The sequence below is a fragment of the Eretmochelys imbricata genome, chromosome 2 (genome assembly GCF_965152235.1).
Source record: "Eretmochelys imbricata isolate rEreImb1 chromosome 2, rEreImb1.hap1, whole genome shotgun sequence".
NCBI classification, from domain to species: Eukaryota; Metazoa; Chordata; order Testudines; family Cheloniidae; genus Eretmochelys; species Eretmochelys imbricata.
In genome coordinates, this window is record NC_135573.1 from 3,456,883 (window position 1) to 3,475,821 (window position 18,939).

Here is an 18,939-nt window from a genome sequence, read left to right on the forward strand (position 1 = left end):
GGGAAGGTCATGCCTGACTAATCTAATCGCCTTCTATGATGAGATAACTGGTTCTGTGGATGAAGGGAAAGCAGTGGATGTATTGTTTCTTGACTTCAGCAAAGCTTTAGACACGGTCTCCCACAGTATTCTTGTCAGCAAGTTAAAGAAGTATGGGCTGGATGAATGCACTATAAGGTGGGTAGAAAGTTGGCTAGATTGTCGGGCTCAACGGGTAGTGATCAATGGCTCCATGTCTATTTGGCAGCCGGTGTCAAGTGGAGTGCCCCAGGGGTCGGTCCTGGGGCCGGTTTTGTTCAATATCTTCATAAATGATCTGGAGGATGGTGTGGATTGCACCCTCAGCAAATTTGCGGATGATACTAAACTGGGAGGAGTGGTAGATACGCTGGAGGGCAGGGATAGGATACAGAGGGACCTGGACAAATTGAAGGATTGGGCCAAAAGAAATCTGATGAGGTTCAATAAGGATAAGTGCAGCGTCCTGCACTTAGGACGGAAGAACCCAATGCACAGCTACAGACTAGGGACCGAATGGCTAGGCAGCAGTTCTGCGGAAAAGGACCTAGGGGTGACAGTGGACGAGAAGCTGGATATGAGTCAGCAGTGTGCCCTTGTTGCCAAGAAGGCCAATGGCATTTTGGGATGTATAAGTAGGGGCATAGCGAGCAGATCGAGGGACGTGATCGTTCCCCTCTATTCGACATTGGTGAGGCCTCATCTGGAGTACTGTGTCCAGTTTTGGGCCCCACACTACAAGAAGGATGTGGATAAATTGGAGAGAGTCCAGCGAAGGGCAACAAAAATGATTAGGGGTCTGGAACACATGACTTATGAGGAGAGGCTGAGGGAACTGGGATTGTTTAGTCTGCAGAAGAGAAGAATGAGGGGGGATTTGATAGCTGCTTTCAATTCCCTGAGAGGTGGTTCCAGAGAGGATGGTTCTAGACTGTTCTCAGTGGTAGAAGAGGACAGGACAAGGAGTAATGGTCTCAAGTTGCAGTGGGGGAGGTTTAGGTTGGATATTAGGAAAAACTTTTTCACTAGAAGGGTGGTGCAACACTGGAATGCGTTGCCTAGGGCGGTGGTGGAATCTCCTTCCTTAGAAGTTTTTAAGGTCAGGCTTGACAAAGCCCTGGCTGGGATGATTTAATTGGGGATTGGTCCTGCTTTTGAGCAGGGGGTTGGACTAGATGACCTCCTGAGGTCCCTTCCAACCCTGATATTCTATGATTCTATGATTCTAGGTGCTCCCCAGCCAGAAGAGGAATCCACCTGGCACAAAATTGGCACAGCTGGCATCAATGCCCAGCAGAGACCAAGGTCCATGGCAACCTGGCTCCCCTTGGGAAGAATGTCTGCCCCAGATGGGCACACTAACCCCTTCCAGGCACCAGGGCCACCAAGCTTTGTTCCCATCCCGGACAGCTGGCAGGAGCCTGGCCAGGGCAGAGGCATCTTGTGTCTGAGCAGCAGGCATGGTCCCTTGGGAAGGAACATGCCTCTTAGCATCTCTCAGCTGTGCCCCTTGGCCAGACGCAGCAGGGCACCAACAGGGATTGAACCCATGGCACGCAGCACCAAACCACAGGCAGGTGCGGCTCCAGCCCTTGGCTGAGCGACTAGCCGGCTGTGCTGGGGCTGGCCACTGGTGGGAGCCATGATCACACACCTGGTCCCAGGCATTATCCAAGTCACAGACGGTGTCTCCGCTGCCCGTGGGCCACAGTGAGTCCCCGGGGAGCTGAGCTGGGTCAGAGCTGCGCTGGCCAAGCCTGCTCCGGCCCCCCCAGAACCAGCGAGGGGCCACGCACCATTCGCTAGTGCAGGGATTTTGCAGTGCACTGGGGGATGCCTGGGACACACAGTCCCAGGGGAGGGCTGGTCACAGCCGTGGGGCAGGCAGGCCCTGGCCCAGCCCTTGCCGAGGGGGAAGCAGACCCACGGGAGGGCATTGCAAAGCCCGCTGTGCAGAGCAGCGCCCAGGGGCAAGGACTCAGGCCCACCTAGAGCTGTAATGCCCCGAGTGTCCCCGAGGGGGCAGCATCTTCCCCTTGGTGTAAAGCATCCGTGGTGCTGCGGGGGCCCTGGCCAGGAAGGATGCTCGGGCGTGTTGCAGGGGGCCGCTCCGCGCAGGGGGCTGGCTGGAGCCGAGCCTGTGGCCCGTGCCCTGTGCAGTGCTCCGGGGGAGGCGGCGCTAATGGCAAACCCAGCAGTGCCGGAGCTGAGGGCGACTCTCGGGCTCATTAACGAGTAACCCAAAGGGCCACCTTTGTCCTCTGGTGGGGGAAGGCGAATTGGACCTTCGAGCCGGTCTGCCCCCCACCCCCGGCAGGGCTTTCGGCAGCCCTGCAGCGAGGCAGGCAGCAGCCCCGCTGTGCGCCCAGCGCGGGGATGGCGGCGCGGAGGAAGGTCCTGACCCTGGACTCCGTGAATCCGCGCGTCAAAGGCTCCAGGCTCCCCACGCTGGGGCCCCTGCTGGAGGGGGCCTCGCAGATCCAGCGCCAGCTGGCGCAGGTGAGGGGCATTCTGGGAAAGTGTTCGGGGTATTCTGGGCACCGGGGGGCACAGGTCCTGGGTCCTGGCTGCGGGCGCTGGAAGTGCGGGTCTCTGCTGAACAATGGCTCCAGCGCCGGCCCCCTGGGCTGCCTGTTTGCTGCCCTTGCTGAACCCAGGGCACCGTCGCCTGCGTGGCCAGCCAGAGGGAGGCCTGTGGAACGGCCAGCACCACTGCCCCCGGGCATCGAGCGTCCCGCAGCCCAGCCCTGCCCTGGTGGGCCTTGGCAACCGGTTCAGTCAGTCTCACCTGGGCAGGGCCAGTCCCCAGCTCCCTGCCCTCTCTCTGGGCCAGCCCTGCGGGGCTCAGGGGGCCAGCCCCTAGCTCCCTGCCGCGATCCAGTCACCCCTCCTCACATCTCCCCCTGGGCGGGTGCACCAGCCTGGCTAGAAGAAAGGGGCTGCAGGGTGAGGGTGAATCTGGGCCAGCCAACCTGTGCCAGAGCTGCCCAGGGGGAGAAGGGCAAATGCAGCCTGTGCTGGGGAGCCTGTCCCCAGGGGAAGGGCGGGGAGGGTCCAGCTCTGGTAACGATGACTCAAAGCCCCCCTCCTCCCCCCCCCCGGTGGGGGCACTTTGCTCTCTGCCCCCAGGGAGAGGAGAAGCCCTTCCGGGAGGTCATCTGGTGCCACTCGAGGGACCCCCACGCTGCAGGCCGAAGACCCATCACCTTCCTACGCCAGGTGAGGAGCAAGGATCCCCCTTGCAGCCCCTGTGGAGAGCAGAGACCATCAGGACCCGCTGGGATGCCCCCCGCACCCATTCCTGCCGCACCCCGTGTGGGAGGGAGCAGCTAGCAGGAAAGCCCCAGCCGGGTTTTCCCCCGCCCAGCTGCAATGCAGAAAGCAGCCTCCTGCCCATCCCTGCCCCTGGCGCCATGCAGTGCCCCCAGCCATTCTCAGACTCAGGGGCACAGACCTGGGCCCTGGGGAGCTGCACAAAGCCAGCGACCAGCAGCCCCTGCCGTGGGGAGACCAGCTGAAATAGCAAGACATGCAAAGGGCAAGAGGGGAAACTGAGGCTCACAGTCACCCAGCTGCAGAGCTCAGGGTCATCCTGAGCATGAGCTTCCCCTACCTGTATGAGCTACCACCCATGTCATTGAGTGTCTTTATGAGTCCCCCCCCATGAGCACCCCACAGCATACACGTCCCCCTCGCTATGCCCCTGGCCTTCCTCTGCCAGCTTCCATCGGAGCATCCCAACACGCAGGAGAAGCCCTGGGGTGAAAGTCATCCCCGCGTGGAGACCTAGCCTTGTGCGAGTCCTAATTCAGCCCTCAGACTCAGGGCTGTGCCAAACACCCCCACCCCCACCCCCCAGTGCACTAGGCCTGGCAGGAAGGGGGAGTGAGCCCAGAGCCACGCGAGTCACATGGGGATGCAGGAGACTCAAGCCCAGATCTCATGACTCCCAGCCCTGGGCCCGACCCCCCCCCGATCCTCTGCCTGACCCCAATGCCACAGCTTGGGCCGGTTCCTGTCTGCGAGACCCCCCGGCTGGCTCCACATCGGAGTTTACCCCTTAGTAGCTAATTGGGTCCTCATTCATTGTATAGCCTGCGCAAGCCCTCCCTTAGACTCCCTACTCTGGCCACCGGGCGGCGCTCACGCGCCACAGTGCGAGGGGCTGTGGGGCTTTACAGCACTGAGGGTGCTCTGGGCAGGAGTTAGGGTGGCTAGTGATCTCGACTGGGGCAAAGCCATGGGGCCAATCCGGCCGGCCGCTGCATTGCGCCTAGTGGGACACTAGCCGAAGGTCGTGCACGGAGCCCCTCGGCAGGGCATGCTCCCCTGCTGTGCGGTCCTCGGAGCAGGGAGGGAGTCAGATCGGCTGCCCTGGAGCTGGCCGCGGCTCCGGCATCCCCTGCCGCCCTACAACGGACCAATGGCCCCAGGATCCTGCCCCTGAGTAATGGCCAATACCAGACGCGAAGCGCCCAGAAGCTGTAATGATGGGCATTGTCAGGGTTCCCTTCCCCACCCTGAACTCTGGGGTACAGATGTGGGGACCCGCACGAACGACCCCCTAAGCTTATTTCTACCATCTTAGGTTAAAAATTCCCCAAGGCACAAATCCCTTTTGTCCTTGGACGGTATTACCACCACCGCCAAGTGATTTAAACAAACATTCAGGGAGGGCCTCTTGGAGCCCTATTCCCTCCGCCCCCCAAAATATCCCCCCAAGCCCTTACACCCCCTTTCCTGGGGAGGCTTGAGAATAATATCTTAACCAATTGGTTTTAAAGTGAGCACATATCAACCCCCCCTGGGTCTTAGGACACTGAAAATCAATCAGGTTCTTAAAAGAAGAATTTTATTTAAAGACTCCTGGTCAGGGACCGATGTACGTCAGCCAGGGTTTGCAGTGACGCCCCGAACAGAGCAGGATTTATTAGCCAAGGGGCACCCGGCCTCTCAAGTCCTTAGGTCAGCAGAGAAATGCAAAGGTGAAGGGCTGTCACCTCCAGTTTGGCACCGTCTCTGTCCGTCCCTGGGGGGAGCTGCTGTGTCTTTCCAAGGGGCAGCCCTTGCCCCAGCTGCCTGCCCCCTTTGCTCCCCAGCTCAAGGCCCTTGCTCTGTGGTCCTGCAGCCAGGTGGGGGAATCTCCTCCCTCCTGTCCCTGACCTGCACTGACGGGAGCTGGTCCTAGCCAGTCCTGAATGACCCATTGGTACCACCCCAGACGCTTACCTCACATGACCCCCACCACAGGTCTCCTGCTTTGCCCAGGAGCATTTTAACCTTTCTGCAGCCACGGGGGAGTAAACCCCTGTCAAGTGCAGCCCTGCCCTGCTTCAGTCCGAGAGATCGGCCAGACCATTCCCAGCCCTCCCCACGCAATGCTCTGCCACGACAGGGGCTTCCTAGCCCCCAGCTGGGGTGACCGGATAATCTCACCATGGGGGAGGGGAGGGAATGGGGCACCTTTCGGGGGGTGGGTGGGTAGGAGGGAGCTGGGTCCAGTCTAAGGGTTGAATGTCCCACCCTCCCTTGCTGGCTGATCCGCCCCTGATTGCGGGGGGCTGGCTGCTTGGGAGGGCTGGGGGCTGAATGCAGGGAAAGGGGTGTTTTCCAAAGGGCACTTGGCTGGGCGTGGCTATTGGTGCGCTGGGCTGTCAGTCACCTTCGCTCCATTCCACCCCGTGCGCTGACTGCCTCTGGGCTCTGCTGTTACAGGTGGCTGCCATCTGCGCTTACCCAGAGCTGCTGCATGCCGACTCCATGCCACGGGACGCCAAGCAGCGAGCCAGCCGCATCCTGCCGGAGCTGCACAGCTCCAGTGCGGGTACCTGAGCACCGCAGCCTCCGTCGGGATAGACCTCGCCCGGGGAGCTGGGCCTCCGGGCCCCGCCGCGCCCAGGAGTAGCAGCTGAAACCTTCAAAGAGAGGGGCCATTAGTGCCAGCTGTGGGGTGGGGGAGGCAGTGTACTGGCCCCATCTGCGTTCCCCCCGGGCCATCGACTGGCCATGAACAGAGCTGGGGGGCCTTCCCCGTGGCTGATCCAGAGAAGTTTGCCGGTGGAGGCACTGGCTGTGGTGGGGACTGTGTGGCACAGAGTGGGGGGCTCTGCCAGGACCTGTGGGCTGGCTGACTGCCCCTGGTTCTGGGGGCAGAAGGAGCGGGAGGGTCCTTGCTCTTTGCCGTTCAGCGGCAGAGTCTGTACCTGACACTGGGCTGGGTCCTTCTCCCATGGAGCGTATAACATGGAGTACGTCACCGCTGCCATCCCCCAGAGGGTGGCCCGCTACCTGGAGAGGAGAGATGGGGGCATCCGGTGCGACCCCGGTGTCACGGAGTCCCCGAGCGATGCTCTGGAACTGCTCCCTACGACGCCAAGAAGAAAGCCAAGGAAAGTGTGGGCCCCTTACTGAATGAGGGAGGCAACCTAGTGACAGAGGATGTGGAAAAAGCTAATGTACTCAATGCTTTTTTTGCCTCTGTTTTCACTAACAAGGTCAGCTCCCAGACTGCTACGCTGGGCATCACAAAATGGGGAAGAGATGGCCAGCCCTCTGTGGAGATAGAGGTGGTTAGGGACTATTTAGAAAAGCTGGACGTGCACAAGTCCATGGGGCCGGACGAGTTGCATCCGAGAGTGCTGAAGGAATTGGCGGCTGTGATTGCAGAGCCATTGGCCATTATCTTTGAAAACTCGTGGCGAACCGGGGAAGTCCCGGATGACTGGAAAAAGGCTAATGTAGTGCCAATCTTTAAAAAAGGGAAGAAGGAGGATCCAGGGAACTACAGGCCAGTCAGCCTCACCTCAGTCCCTGGAAAAATCATGGAGCAGGTCCTCAAAGAATCAATCTTGAAATACTTGCATGAGAGGAAAGTGATCAGGAACAGCCAGCATGGATTCACCAAGGGAAGGTCATGCCTGACTAATCTAATCGCCTTTTATCATGAGATTACTGGTTCTGTGGATGAAGGGAAAGCAGTGGATGTATTGTTTCTTGACTTTAGCAAAGCTTTTGACACGGTCTCCCACAGTATTCTTGTCAGCAAGTTAAGGAAGTATGGGCTGGATGAATGCACTATAGGGTGGGTAGAAAGTGGGCTAGATTGTCGGGCTCAACGGGTAGTGATCAATGGCTCCATGTCTATTTGGCAGCCGGTGTCAAGTGGAGTGCCCCAGGGGTCTGTCCTGGGGCCGGTTTTGTTCAATATCTTCATAAATGATCTGGAGGATGGTGTGGATTGCACTCTCAGCAAATTTGCGGACGATACTAAACTGGGAGGAGTGGTAGATACGCTGGAGGGGAGGGATAGGATACAGAAGGACCTAGACAAATTGGAGGATTGGGCCAAAAGAAATCTGATGAGGTTCAATAAGGATAAGTGCAGGGTCCTGCACTTAGGACGGAAGAATCCAATGCACCGCTACAGACTAGGGACCGAATGGCTAGGCAGCAGTTCTGCGGAAAAGGACCTAGGGGTGACAGTGGACGAGAAGCTGGATATGAGTCAGCAGTGTGCCCTTGTTGCCAAGAAGGCCAATGGCATTTTGGGATGTATAAGTAGGGGCATAGCGAGCAGATCGAGGGACGTGATCGTCCCCCTCTATTCGACATTGGTGAGGCCTCATCTGGAGTACTGTGTCCAGTTTTGGGCCCCACACTACAAGAAGGATGTGGATAAATTGGAGAGAGTCCAGCGAAGGGCAACAAAAATGATTAGGGGTCTAGAACACATGACTTATGAGGAGAGGCTGAGGGAACTGGGATTGTTTAGCCTGCAGAAGAGAAGAGTGCGGGGGGATTTGATAGCTGCTTTCAACTACCTGAAAGGGGGTTCCAAAGAGGATGGCTCTAGACTGTTCTCAATGGTAGCAGATGACAGAACGAGGAGTAATGGCCTCAAGTTGCAGTGGGGGAGGTTTAGATTGGATATTAGGAAAAACTTTTTCACTAAGAGGGTGGTGAAACACTGGAATGCGTTGCCTAGGGAGGTGGTGGAATCTCCTTCCTTGGAAGTTTTTAAGGTCAGGCTTGACAAAGCCCTGGCTGGGATGATTTAACTGGGAATTGGTCCTGCTTCGAGCAGGGGGTTGGACTAGATGACCTTCAGGGGTCCCTTCCAACCCTGATATTCTATGACTCTATGATTCTATGATTCTATGACTCTGGGGAAGTCTCCTCTCTGGGATCAGCCTGTCTGCAGGACACACAGCTCACCCAGCTTCCACCTTCCTGGGTCTGACCTCGGAGCATTCAGCATCCTCTGCCCCTCCGTGCGCTTCCCACAGCGAGTCTGCCCAGGTGGGGTCCTGGAGAAGCCAGAGGGTCCTGCACCCCAACTTCGCAGTCAGACGTGACTCTCAGCCAGCCAGTAAAACAGAGATTTATTAGACGACAGGAACATGGTCTAAAACAGAGCTTGCAGGTGCAGAGAACAGGACCCCTCAGCTGGGTCCATTTTCGGGGGCAGTGAGCCAGACAACCACGTCTGCCCTTCACTCCATGTCCCGGCCAGCCCCAAACTGAAACTCCCTCCAGCCCCTCCTCCTCTGGGCTTTGTCCCTTTCCCGGGCCAGGAGGGCACCTGATTCCTTTGTTCTCCAACCCTTTAGCTCTCACCTTGCAGGGGGGAAGGGCCCAGGCCATCAGTTGCCAGGAAACAGGGTGTCGGCCATTCTCTGTGTCCAGACCCCCGCACACACCTGCCCTCTAGGGCTCTGCAATGATCATACACCCTTACCCCACCCCCTAGATACATAAGAACTGCCTAGGGGAAACTGAGGCACCCCCACACTATTCAGAGGAAACATTAAGAACACTCCCACTTCGTCACACCCAGGAACATCGTCACATGTGGGGGCATCACCATGGCCATAGCGGTGAGTCCACCCTGCAATCTGCCCAGACCCCAGTCTCTGCTGCAGGCCATGAGCAGCTCCAGACGACCTCAGGGGAGATGCTGCAGCCCCCAGGTGAGGTGGAGTTGGCCACTGTCCCAGGGAGATAACGGGGCGGCTTTAGAGCTCTCAGCCAGAGCTCCCAAAATAGGAGAATCCCCTGTGCTGGGAGGGCCGAGGAGGGGCTAGAAGAGGGGCCGGGACAAGGCCAGGGCTTAGTAATGGGCCACCTGGGTCCCTGCTGTAACGCCAGCAGCGCTGGGCCAAGGTCTTCAGGCGGGGACTGCTGAGGGGCAGCAGGCCCATCAGCAGAGAGGGTCCCACCCAGAAGGTCCTGCCAGCCCTTGTCCTCCCTCGCCCCAGTGGTGTTGCGTGAGCCCGGGGCAGCCTGTGCTCTCTCTTCCTCCTCCAGGATTTCCTCTCCCTGGTGGTCAATGAGCTGGACCCCAGGAGGGCGGGCATGCTGCTGCCTGTGCCCGGGCACCCTCTCTATGCGGACACTGTCGCCCTGGCCGGTGCCGTCGGGGTGCAGTACCACCTGGATGAGGAGGGCGGCTGGGCTCTGGACGTTGGGGAGATCAGGTGGGTGCTCGGCCAAGCCAGGGGGTACTGTCCCCCCAAAGTGCTGTGTGTCATCAACCCCGGGTACCCGACGGGTGAGTCAGAGAGAGCGGTCCCCTGCCCCACTCTGCCCTCATCAGCTCTCCTCCAGTGTGCCTCGGGTTGCTGGGGAGCAGGCAGCCTGACCCTGCTGTGGGTCCCGCAGGGAACCCACCTTGAGGATCTGCTGGGCTCTTCCCCGTAACTGCTGCACCCTGGCACCCAGACGCCAGGCCCTGGTTCACCCAGCGCTGCCCCGCCCAGGAGGAGAGCCCAGTGGGGTCAGGGCCCACACGGGGTGGGAGATCACAGCCAGGGCCATCAACGCACAGAGCCTCTCTGGGGCAGGACGGAAAGGCCATAGTCTCCCAGGGGAGCTAGGAGAACAGCACACTCTGGCTGCCTCAAACATAGGCCCTTGGCACGGAGCAAACCCCGTTCCCTGGCCTGCCTTGCCCGGGTGACGTATCAGCCAGGAGACAGAGGGGCAAGAAATGGCTGTGAAAGCTTTGTGGGGCAGGGGAGGGAGACAGCACCCAGCACCAGCGACACACCCTGCTGGCTGCGGGGGGCAGGGGCCCTGGCTGGTAGGGCAAGCGGGCAGCAGCAGCCCTGGCTCACAGGGAAAACTGGGCTGGAGGGGGGACTGGGTAGCAGGGCCCCAGTCTGCAGCTGAGGGGTAGAAGGGGTTCTCAGCAGGTGGTGTTGGCTGGAACGATCAGGGTGGGAGCGGCCAGGCCAGGCTGGCAGGATGGCTCCACATCTGACTCAGTCCCAGCCTTGGCAGACCGGGCGACCCCACCCTCTGCCATGGGGGACTTCAATCTGAGCGACATATGCTGAAGGTCTCATGCTGCCAGTACTAAAACATTCTTGGAATTTCTAAACATTATAGATGACAATTTCCTAACTCAAAAAGTGTTGCAGCCAAGGGAGAGAATTATTAGACCTTGTCCTAACAGATAAAGAGGAACTGATCACAGAACTAAAAGTTAATGGTAGCTTAGGTACAAGTGACTTGACTGGATCACATTGATAATGCACAAGCAGAATAAAGTCTAGACCACTCATGTATATAAAAATCCAAAATCATACCATTGAGGAAGAAGGCCATGGTGTTTGAAAAAAACCAACCTGGATTATAGTGGAAGTGAAGGCAGCTGTAAAAAATAAAAAATATATATACAATAAATGGAAGAAAGGGGAAACTGATAGTAATGAATATAAATCAGGAGTTAGGAATTGTAGAAAATTGATAAGGGAAGCAAAGGGACACAAGGTGAACGCTAAGGCCAGCAGGGTTAAAGACAATAAGAAGGAGTTTTTAAATATATTAGGAACAAAAAGAATCCTCACAACAGTATTGGTCCATTGCTAGATGGAAATGGTAGAACTATCAATAATAATGCAGAAAAAGTGGAACTGTTCAATAAATATTTCTGTTCTGAATTTGGGGAAAAAACAAATGATACACTCTCATCATACAGTGGTGACAACATCCTTCATTCCACTAGTATCTCTGGAGGATGTTAAACAGAAGGTAATAAAGTCAGACATTTTAAAATCAGCAGGTCCAGATAATTTTCATCCAAGAGTTTACAAAGAGCTGGATGAGGAGCTCACTGAACCATTAATGTTGATTTTCAGTAAGTTTTGGAACACTTGGGAAGTTCTGGAAGACTGAAAGAGAGCTAATGTTATGCCAGTTTTTTAAAAGGATAAACAGGATGACTTGGATGATTATAGGCCTGTCAGCTTGACATTGGTCCCAGGCAAGATGGTGGAACAGCTGATATGGGACTCAATTGATAAATAATGAAAGGAGGGTAATATAATTAATGCAAATCAAAATGGGTTTATGTAAAATAGATCATGTCATACTAACTTGATATCTTTTTGATGAGATTACAAGTTTGGTTGATCAAGGTAATAGTGTTGACATAATACACTTAGCATTTGACTTGGTATCACACAACATTTTGATTGAAAAACTAGAATGATATAAAATTAACCTGGTGCCCATTAAATGGATTAAAAACTGGTTAACTGATAGATCTCAAAATGTAACTGTAAACGGGTAATTATCATTGAGTGGGTCCCGCAGAGATTGCTTCTTGGCCCGATGCTATTTAACATTTTTATCAGTGACCTGGAAGAAACCATAAAATCATCACTGATAAAGTTTGCAGACGACACAGAAATTGGGGAAGTGGTATAGAACCATAGACTATCAGGGTTGGAAGGGACCTCAGGAGGTCATCTAGTCCCATCCCCTGCTCAAAGCAGGACCAATCCCCAACTAAATCATCCCAACCAGGGCTTTGTCAAGCCTGACCTTAAAAACTTCTAAGGAAGGAGATTCCACCACCTCCCTACGTAACACATTCCAGTGTTTCACCACTCTCCTAGTGAAAAAGTTTTTCCTAATATCCAACCTAAACCTCCCCCACTGCAACTTGAGACCATTAATCCTTGTTCTGTCCTCTGCTACCACTGAGAACAGTCTCGATCCATCTTCTTTGGAACCCCCTTTCAGGTAGTTGAAAGCAGCTATCAAATCCCCCCTCATTCTTCTCTTCTGCAGACTAAACAATCCCAGTTCCCTCAGCCTCTCCTCATAAGTCATGTGTTCCAGTCCCCTAATCATTTTTGTTGCCCTCCGCTGGACTCTTTCCAATTTTTCCACATCCTTCTTGTAGTGTGGGGCCCAAAACTGGACACAGTACTCCAGATGAGGCTTCACCAATGTCGAATAGAGGGGAACGATCACGTCCCTCGATCTGCTGGCAATGCCCCTACTTATACATCCCCAAATGCCATTGGCCTTCGTGGCAACAAGGGCACACTGTTGACTCATATCCAGCTTCTCGTCCACTGTCACCCCTAGGTCCTTTTCCGCAGAACTGCTGCCTAGCCATTCGGTCCCTAGTCTGTAGCGGTGCATGGGATTCTTCTGTCCTAAGTGCAGGACTCTGCACTTGTCCTTGTTGAACCTCATCAGATTTCTTTTGGCCCAATCCTCCAATTTGTCTAGGGCCCTCTGTATCCTATCCCTACCCTCCAGCGTATCTACCTCTCCTCCCAGTTTAGTGTCATCTGCAAACTTGCTGAGGGTGCAATCCACACCATCCTCCAGATCATTTATGAAGATATTGAACAAAACCGGCCCGAGGACCGACCCCTGGGGCACTCCACTTGATACCGGCTGCCAACTAGACATGGAGCCATTGATCGCTACCCGTTGAGCCCGACAATCTAGCCAACTTTCTACCCACCTTATAGTGCATTCATCCAGCCCATACTTCTTTAACTTGCTGGCAAGAATACTGTGGGAGACCGTGTCAAAAGCTTTGCTAAAGTCAAGGAACAACACGTCCACTGCTTTCCCCTCATCCACAGAGCCAGTTATCTCATCATAGAAGGCAATTAGGTTAATCAGGCATGACTTGCCCTTGGTGAATCCATGCTGACTGTTCCTGAACACTTTCCTCTCCTCTAAGTGCTTCAGAATTGATTCCTTGAGGACCTGCTCCATTATTTTTCCAGGGACTGAGGTGAGGCTGACTGGCCTGTAGTTCCCAGGATTCTCCTTCTTCCCTTTTTTAAAGGTGAGCACTACATTAGCCTTTTTCCAGTCTTCCGGGACTTCCCCCGATTGCCATGAGTTTTAGACTGACAATGAAGAGGCCATATCACTGATACAGAGCGATCTAGACCACTTGGTAAACTGGGTGCAAGCAAACAATTTGTGTATTAATATGGGAAAATGTTAATGCGTACCTCTGGGAACAAAGAATATAGGCCGTACTTACAGGCTGGGGGTGGTCATGGTGGAGAATAAGCTGAATACATGCTCCCAGGGTAACGCTGTGGCCAGAAGAGCAAATGGGATCCTGGGATGCAGAAACAGGGAAATCTCGAGGAGGAGCAGAGAGGTTATGTCACCTCTGTATGTGGCCCTGGTGTGAGCGCTGCTGGGATCCTCGGTCCAGTTCCAGCCTCCACAATTCAAGAAGGATGTTGATAAATTGGAGAGGAGTCAGAGAAGAGCCATGAGAATGATTCCAGGATTAGAAAACCTGCTTACAGGGGTAGACTCAAGGAGCTCCATCTATTTAGCTTAACAAAGAGAAGATTAAGGAATAACTTGATCACACTCTGTAAGTATCTACATGGGTGGGGTGACCAGATGTCCTGATTTTATAGGGACAGTCCCAATTTTGGCGGCTTTTTCTTATATAGGCACCTATTATCCCCCCACCCCCATCCTGATTTTTCACATTTGCTGTCTGGTCACCCTATACTTGGGGAACAAATATTTGATAATAGCCTCTTTGATCTAGCCGAGACAGGTCTAACAGCATCCAATAGCTGGAAGCTGAAGCTAGACATATTCACGCTGGAAATAAGGTGTACGTTTACCAAGGGCAGTGGGGGTTTCTCGATCACTGACAGGGTTTAAATCCAGATGGGCTGTGTTTCTAACAGCTGTGCTCTGGGAATGACCTGGGGGCAGGGCTCTGGCCTGTGTTACACAGGAGGTCTGACTGGGTGATCACAATGGTCCTTTCTGGCCTTGGAGCCTGGGAAGCTAGGAAAGAGAGACAATAGTGGTTCTTATTGGGGTCCCTGCTGGGAGGCCGGGGGAGGGGGACAGAAGTGCCTGGGTGCCCTCTCCAGTCCAGTCTCTATTCCAGCAAATAGGAGCTTCCAGGTTTCCAGGCCAGGCTCAGTTAGCGTCTCTCACTGGGACCCCTCTGCACTGGCTCCCTGCCCAGCCATTGCCAACTCTCACAGACCCATACAGACCTGCTCCTGGCGCTCACAGCCTGCTCCCTGGCTCCTGCGGCAGCAGGTTCTGCACACAGGTCCCTGGGGTCTGTTCCCTGCACCTGGTGTCCGATCTGCTTTCAGCTCGCCACAGAGCCACCGCCCTCCTTCCCCATGGGCCAGGTCACCGCCTGGGGCAGGGCCCCCTCCCGTGGGCAGGGGTATGTGCCTGCGTGTTCATCCTAGGGGTCATGGATCAGCGGGGAGGGGGTTGTTTCATCAGGAGACAGATCAAACCAGGGGCACAGATCCTGTAGTGACTGCTGGGGGGGGGCCTAATCCACCCTAGTGCCAATGGGGCTTGGGGCAGAATCCTCTCCTAGCACCAACTCCATGGGGAAGAGCCTTGCTGGCAGCTGATGGCACTGACTCTAGAGGTGGAAGAGCCCTGACCAGTCCAGCCCCTTCTACCCAGAAGCTGTGCCCCAGGGCTCTGACTCTCAGTGACCGGGGTGCAGGGGTGGGCATGGCCCCTGGAGCTCACCTCTTCTCTGCTCAGGCAGGGGCGGTTTCCGGGCCGGCTTCTTTGAGCTTGTGAACATTGACCCAGCAATCATGAAATGCTTCTGCTCCTGGGGAATGTCCGTCTACCCCCTGATCCTGGGCCAGGTTCTGCTGGATGCCCTGATGGAGGCGCTGCTGCCTGGGGACCCCTCCTGCCCGCACCTTTATGGCAGTGGGTGATGCATGCTGCATGGCAGCGTGGGAGGGATGGGGGAGTGGGGAGGGACACAGCTGCAGGGTGCAGGGAAAGGCATGCTGGGGGAAAGCAAGGCAGGATGGTCAGGGACTGGGGATGCAGCACCTGGGTTCAGGGGGAGAGGCAGAGACGCTAGGCAGAACATGCCAAGGGCAGGTCCAGAGCACAGGTAAGGCGTGAGGGCACAGGTGGCTCCAGGGCATGGCAGGTGAAGAAGCAAGAGGGCATGGTGCTGAGGGTTGATGCTGGGGCACAGCCGACAGCTGGGGTGTGGCAGAGTCAGGGCGGCTCGAGGGATGCCAGGGTGGTGCCCAGCTCAGGAGGAACCAGTCTCCTCTGCTGCTGAGCTGAGCCCATCAGGCAACACTTGGCCTGGGGCCGGGGCAGGTGTTGGTGGAGAGCTTGGCCCCCCGAGCTGCTCTGGGGCTGCAGGCTAGTGGTTAGAGCAGCATCTGACAGCCAGGGCTCCGGGTTCTACCCCTGTCTCTAAGCGGGAGAGGAGTCTAGTGGTTACAGCAAGGAGCAGGACTCCTGGGTTCTAGTCCCAGAGGATAACACCTGCCTCCCCCACTCAGCGCTGTGGGTCTCTCTCTCGGCTCCCAGGGGAAGCAGGCAGTGCTGAGCAACCTGGCCCACAAAGCGCAGCTGACCCAGGAGATCTTCGGCCCAGTGCCCGGGATCCGCTGTAACCCCGTGCAGGGCGCCATGTACTCCTTCCCCAGGATCCAGATCCCAGCCAGGGCGGTGCAGGAGGCCCAGGTGAGAACCGGACATGGAGCAGCCCAGTGGTGGGTGGGGAGCAGGCGTGGCCCAGCCCAGCCAAGAGCATGGGGCGTGACCCTCCTGACGCCCTGTCTTCCTCCTAGGCCCTCAGTCTGGAGCCTGATTTCTTCTTCTGTCAGAAGCTGCTGGAGGCGACGGGGATCGTGCTGGCCCCAGGGAGCACCTTCGGGCAGCGCCGGGGCACCCACCTCGTCAGGTACCGCAGGACGAGGAATTCCATTTCAGTGACAGGCAACGGGGTCGGGGCAGGTGACTGAGGACAGAGGTGGGGTTTGATGAGGGTGGCAGGTTGGGGTTCAGTGACGGGTGATGGGGTCAGGTTCAGTGATGGCATTTGGTGATGGAGGCATGGGAACAAGTGAGAAGGAGGCGATGAGAAATGGGGTCGGGTTCAGCGATGGGTCAGGCGTTGGGTGGTGGATGACAGGGTGGGGTGGGGAGATGGGGTCAGGGTCAGTGATGGGGTTTGGTGATGGAGGCGTGGGGATGGGTGAGAAGGTGGGGTTGGGTGATGGGGTCAAGGCCAGAGATGGGTCAGGGGTTGGGGGATAAGTGACAGGGTGGGGTGGGGAGATGGGGTCAGGGTCAGTGATGAGTTGGGTGATGGGTGACAAGGCAGTGTTGTGTGATGGGGTCAGGGTTAGTGATGGGTTGGGGGGTTGGGTGATGGGGTCAGGGACAGAGATGGGTCAGGGGTTGGGTGATGGGTGACAGGCAATGGGTGACAGGGTCAGGGTCAGTGACGGTTTGGGGGTTGGGGGATTGGTGACAGGCGTTGGGTGACAGGGTCAGGGTCATAGAATCATGGAAGATCAGGGTTGGAAGGGACCTCAGGAGGTCATCTAGTCCAACCCCGTGCTCAAAGCAGGGAGTTACTCCTGCCCCCAGCGAAGACGCTGAGGATTGTCTTACAAACCATCACAGACTTCCACTCCCAGTTCCTGCAGAGATGGGTCAGGGGTGGGGGGATGGGTGACAGGCGTTGGGTGACGGGTTCAGGGTCAGTGATGGTTTCGGGATTGGACGATGGGTTAGGAATGAGCTCAGGTTGGCCTCGACTCGTGCCTGGTGCCTACAGCCCAGACGGGGTAAAGTCCCTTAATTGCATCCACAACATGATCCTTTTCATAATCAGGCTTCCCCCATGAATCAGGCCCTGGGCCGCAGGCTCCTGCAGAGCCGAGCCCTCCTGTATCCCTGCACCGGGGCCGTTAGAGAGGGAGGTGCACCGGCAGGGACCAGCCGGCCCATCTGCATCTAGGACCAGGGCAGCAGTGCCCCCTACAGCAGCGTCCCGGAACTCTGCCCGCTGAGGGTTCAGTGGCCCAGCGCTGAGGCTCTCAGCCCTTCTCTTCAGAGGGTCGCTCAGGGAAGAACCCCCAGCCCAGGCAGGAGCGAGGTCTTAGCCCAGCACCTTCTCCCCAGTGACCTTCCCTACCCCTCCTCAGGGTGACGCTGCTGTCCCCAGTGAAGACGCTGAGGATTGTCTTACAAACCACTGCAGACTTCCACTCCCAGTTCCTGCAGCAATATTCCTGAAGAGTGGGTAATTATTCCTGGTAGTTACATTGAAGAAGATGGGGATTAATTTGAGAATTGAAAGGTGGATAAAGAGGAGACTACAATGGCCATACTGAAAGGTGATCTGTCAGGCTGGAGGGAGACTACAGATGGAATTCTTCAGGGATCGGTCTTGGGACCAATCATATTTCACATCTTTATTAATGTCCTTGGCACAAAAAGTGGGAGTTTGCTAATAAAATTTGCAGATGACACAAAGTTGGGAGGTATTTTCAATATGGAGGAGGACTGGAATATCATACAAGAAGGTCTGAATGACTTTGAAACCTGGGATAATAGCAATAGGATGAAATTTAATAGTGCAACATGCAAGGTCAGGCACTTAGGGACGAACAAGAATTTTTGCTATAAGCTTATCAATTGGAAGTGACAGAGGAGGGGAAAGACCTGAGTTGATCACAGGATGACTATGAGCTGCCAATGTGAGGCGACCATGAAAAAGGAGAATGCAGTCCGAGGATGTATCAGGCGAGGTGTTTTCAGTAGAGACAGGGAAGTGTTAGTACATTATACAAGGCACTGGTGAGCCCTCATCTGCAACACTGTGTGCAGCTCTGGTCTCCCACATTTAAGAAGGATGAATTCAAACTGGAACAGGTGCAGAGAAGGGCTACTAGGATGATCCGAGGAATGGCAAACCTGTCTTATGAGAGGAGACTCAAGAGCTTGGCTTGTTTAGCCGAACCAAAAGAAGGCTGAGGGGAGATCTGCTTGCTCTCTGTAAATACATCAGAGGGATAAATACCAGGGAGGGAGAGGAGTTATTTATGTTAAGCACCAATGTGGACACAAGACCAAAGGGATATAAACTGGCCAGCAACAAGTTTAGGCTTGAAATTAGACGAAGGTTTCTAACCATCAGAGGAGTGAAGTTCTGGAGCAGCCTCCCAAGGGGAGCAGTCAGGGTAAAAAAACCTAACTGGCTTCAAGGCTGCGCTTGATACGTTTACGGAGGGGATGGTAGGATGGGATTGCCTGCAATGGCGTGTCACCGATCTGCGACTGCTAGCAGCAAATACCTCCAACGTCTGGTGATGGGATGCTAGCCGGGGAGGGCTCTGAGTTACGATGACAGAGATTCTTTCCCAGGTGTCTGTCTGGTGGGTCTTGCCCACATGCTCAGGGTCTAACTGGCCATATTTGGGATTGGGAAGGAATTTTCCCCTGAGTCATATTGGCAGAGACCCTGGGGATTTTTCACCTTTCTCTGCGGCATTGGGCATGGGTCACTTGCAGGTTTAAACAAGTGTAAATGGTGGATTTTCTGTAAGGTGTTGTCTTCAGATCATGATGTGAGGACGTCAGTAACTCAGCCAGAGGTTAGGGGTTTGTTACAGGAGTGGGTGGGTGAGGGTCTGTGGCCTGCAATGTGCAGAATGTCAGACTAGATGATCATGCTGGTCCCTTCTGACCTTTAAGCCTATGAGTCTACAGAAAGTGAATGTCTCCTTTGGCCATTTGCCCACAGCAGAGTCACAATACAAAGTGCCACGAATGTCTGGGTCTGCTCAGCAAACACGGCTCCCTGGGATA

At 55.5% G+C, this 18,939-nt stretch overlaps 1 protein-coding gene across 1 annotated transcript; it reads left to right on the top strand.

Moving 5' to 3' along the window:
- Positions 1 to 2,394: 2,394 nt before the first annotated feature.
- On the top strand, positions 2,395 to 17,364 carry LOC144261330 (alanine aminotransferase 1-like). The gene is made up of 10 exons (XM_077810769.1): positions 2,395 to 2,517; positions 3,148 to 3,237; positions 5,734 to 5,842; positions 6,254 to 6,332; positions 8,855 to 8,987; positions 9,325 to 9,568; positions 14,842 to 14,951; positions 15,646 to 15,801; positions 15,909 to 16,021; positions 17,274 to 17,364. The coding sequence occupies exons 1-10, from the start codon at positions 2,395 to 2,397 to the stop codon at positions 17,362 to 17,364; spliced, it is 1,248 nt and encodes a 415-aa protein (XP_077666895.1).
- Positions 17,365 to 18,939: the final 1,575 nt, after the last annotated feature.

What these genes read in the sequence shown, in the direction of transcription:
- LOC144261330 (XM_077810769.1), top strand. Translation starts at nt 2,395, where the DNA reads ATGGCGGCGCGGAGGAAGGTCCTGACCCTGGACTCCGTGAATCCGCGC. An exon ending in ACCCCCTGATCCTGGGCCAG is followed by an intron (nt 14,952 to 15,645) that starts GTTCTGCTGGAT and finishes CTCGGCTCCCAG; the next exon opens with GGGAAGCAGGCAGTGCTGAG. An exon ending in CGGGGCACCCACCTCGTCAG is followed by an intron (nt 16,022 to 17,273) that starts GTACCGCAGGAC and finishes ACCCCTCCTCAG; the next exon opens with GGTGACGCTGCTGTCCCCAG.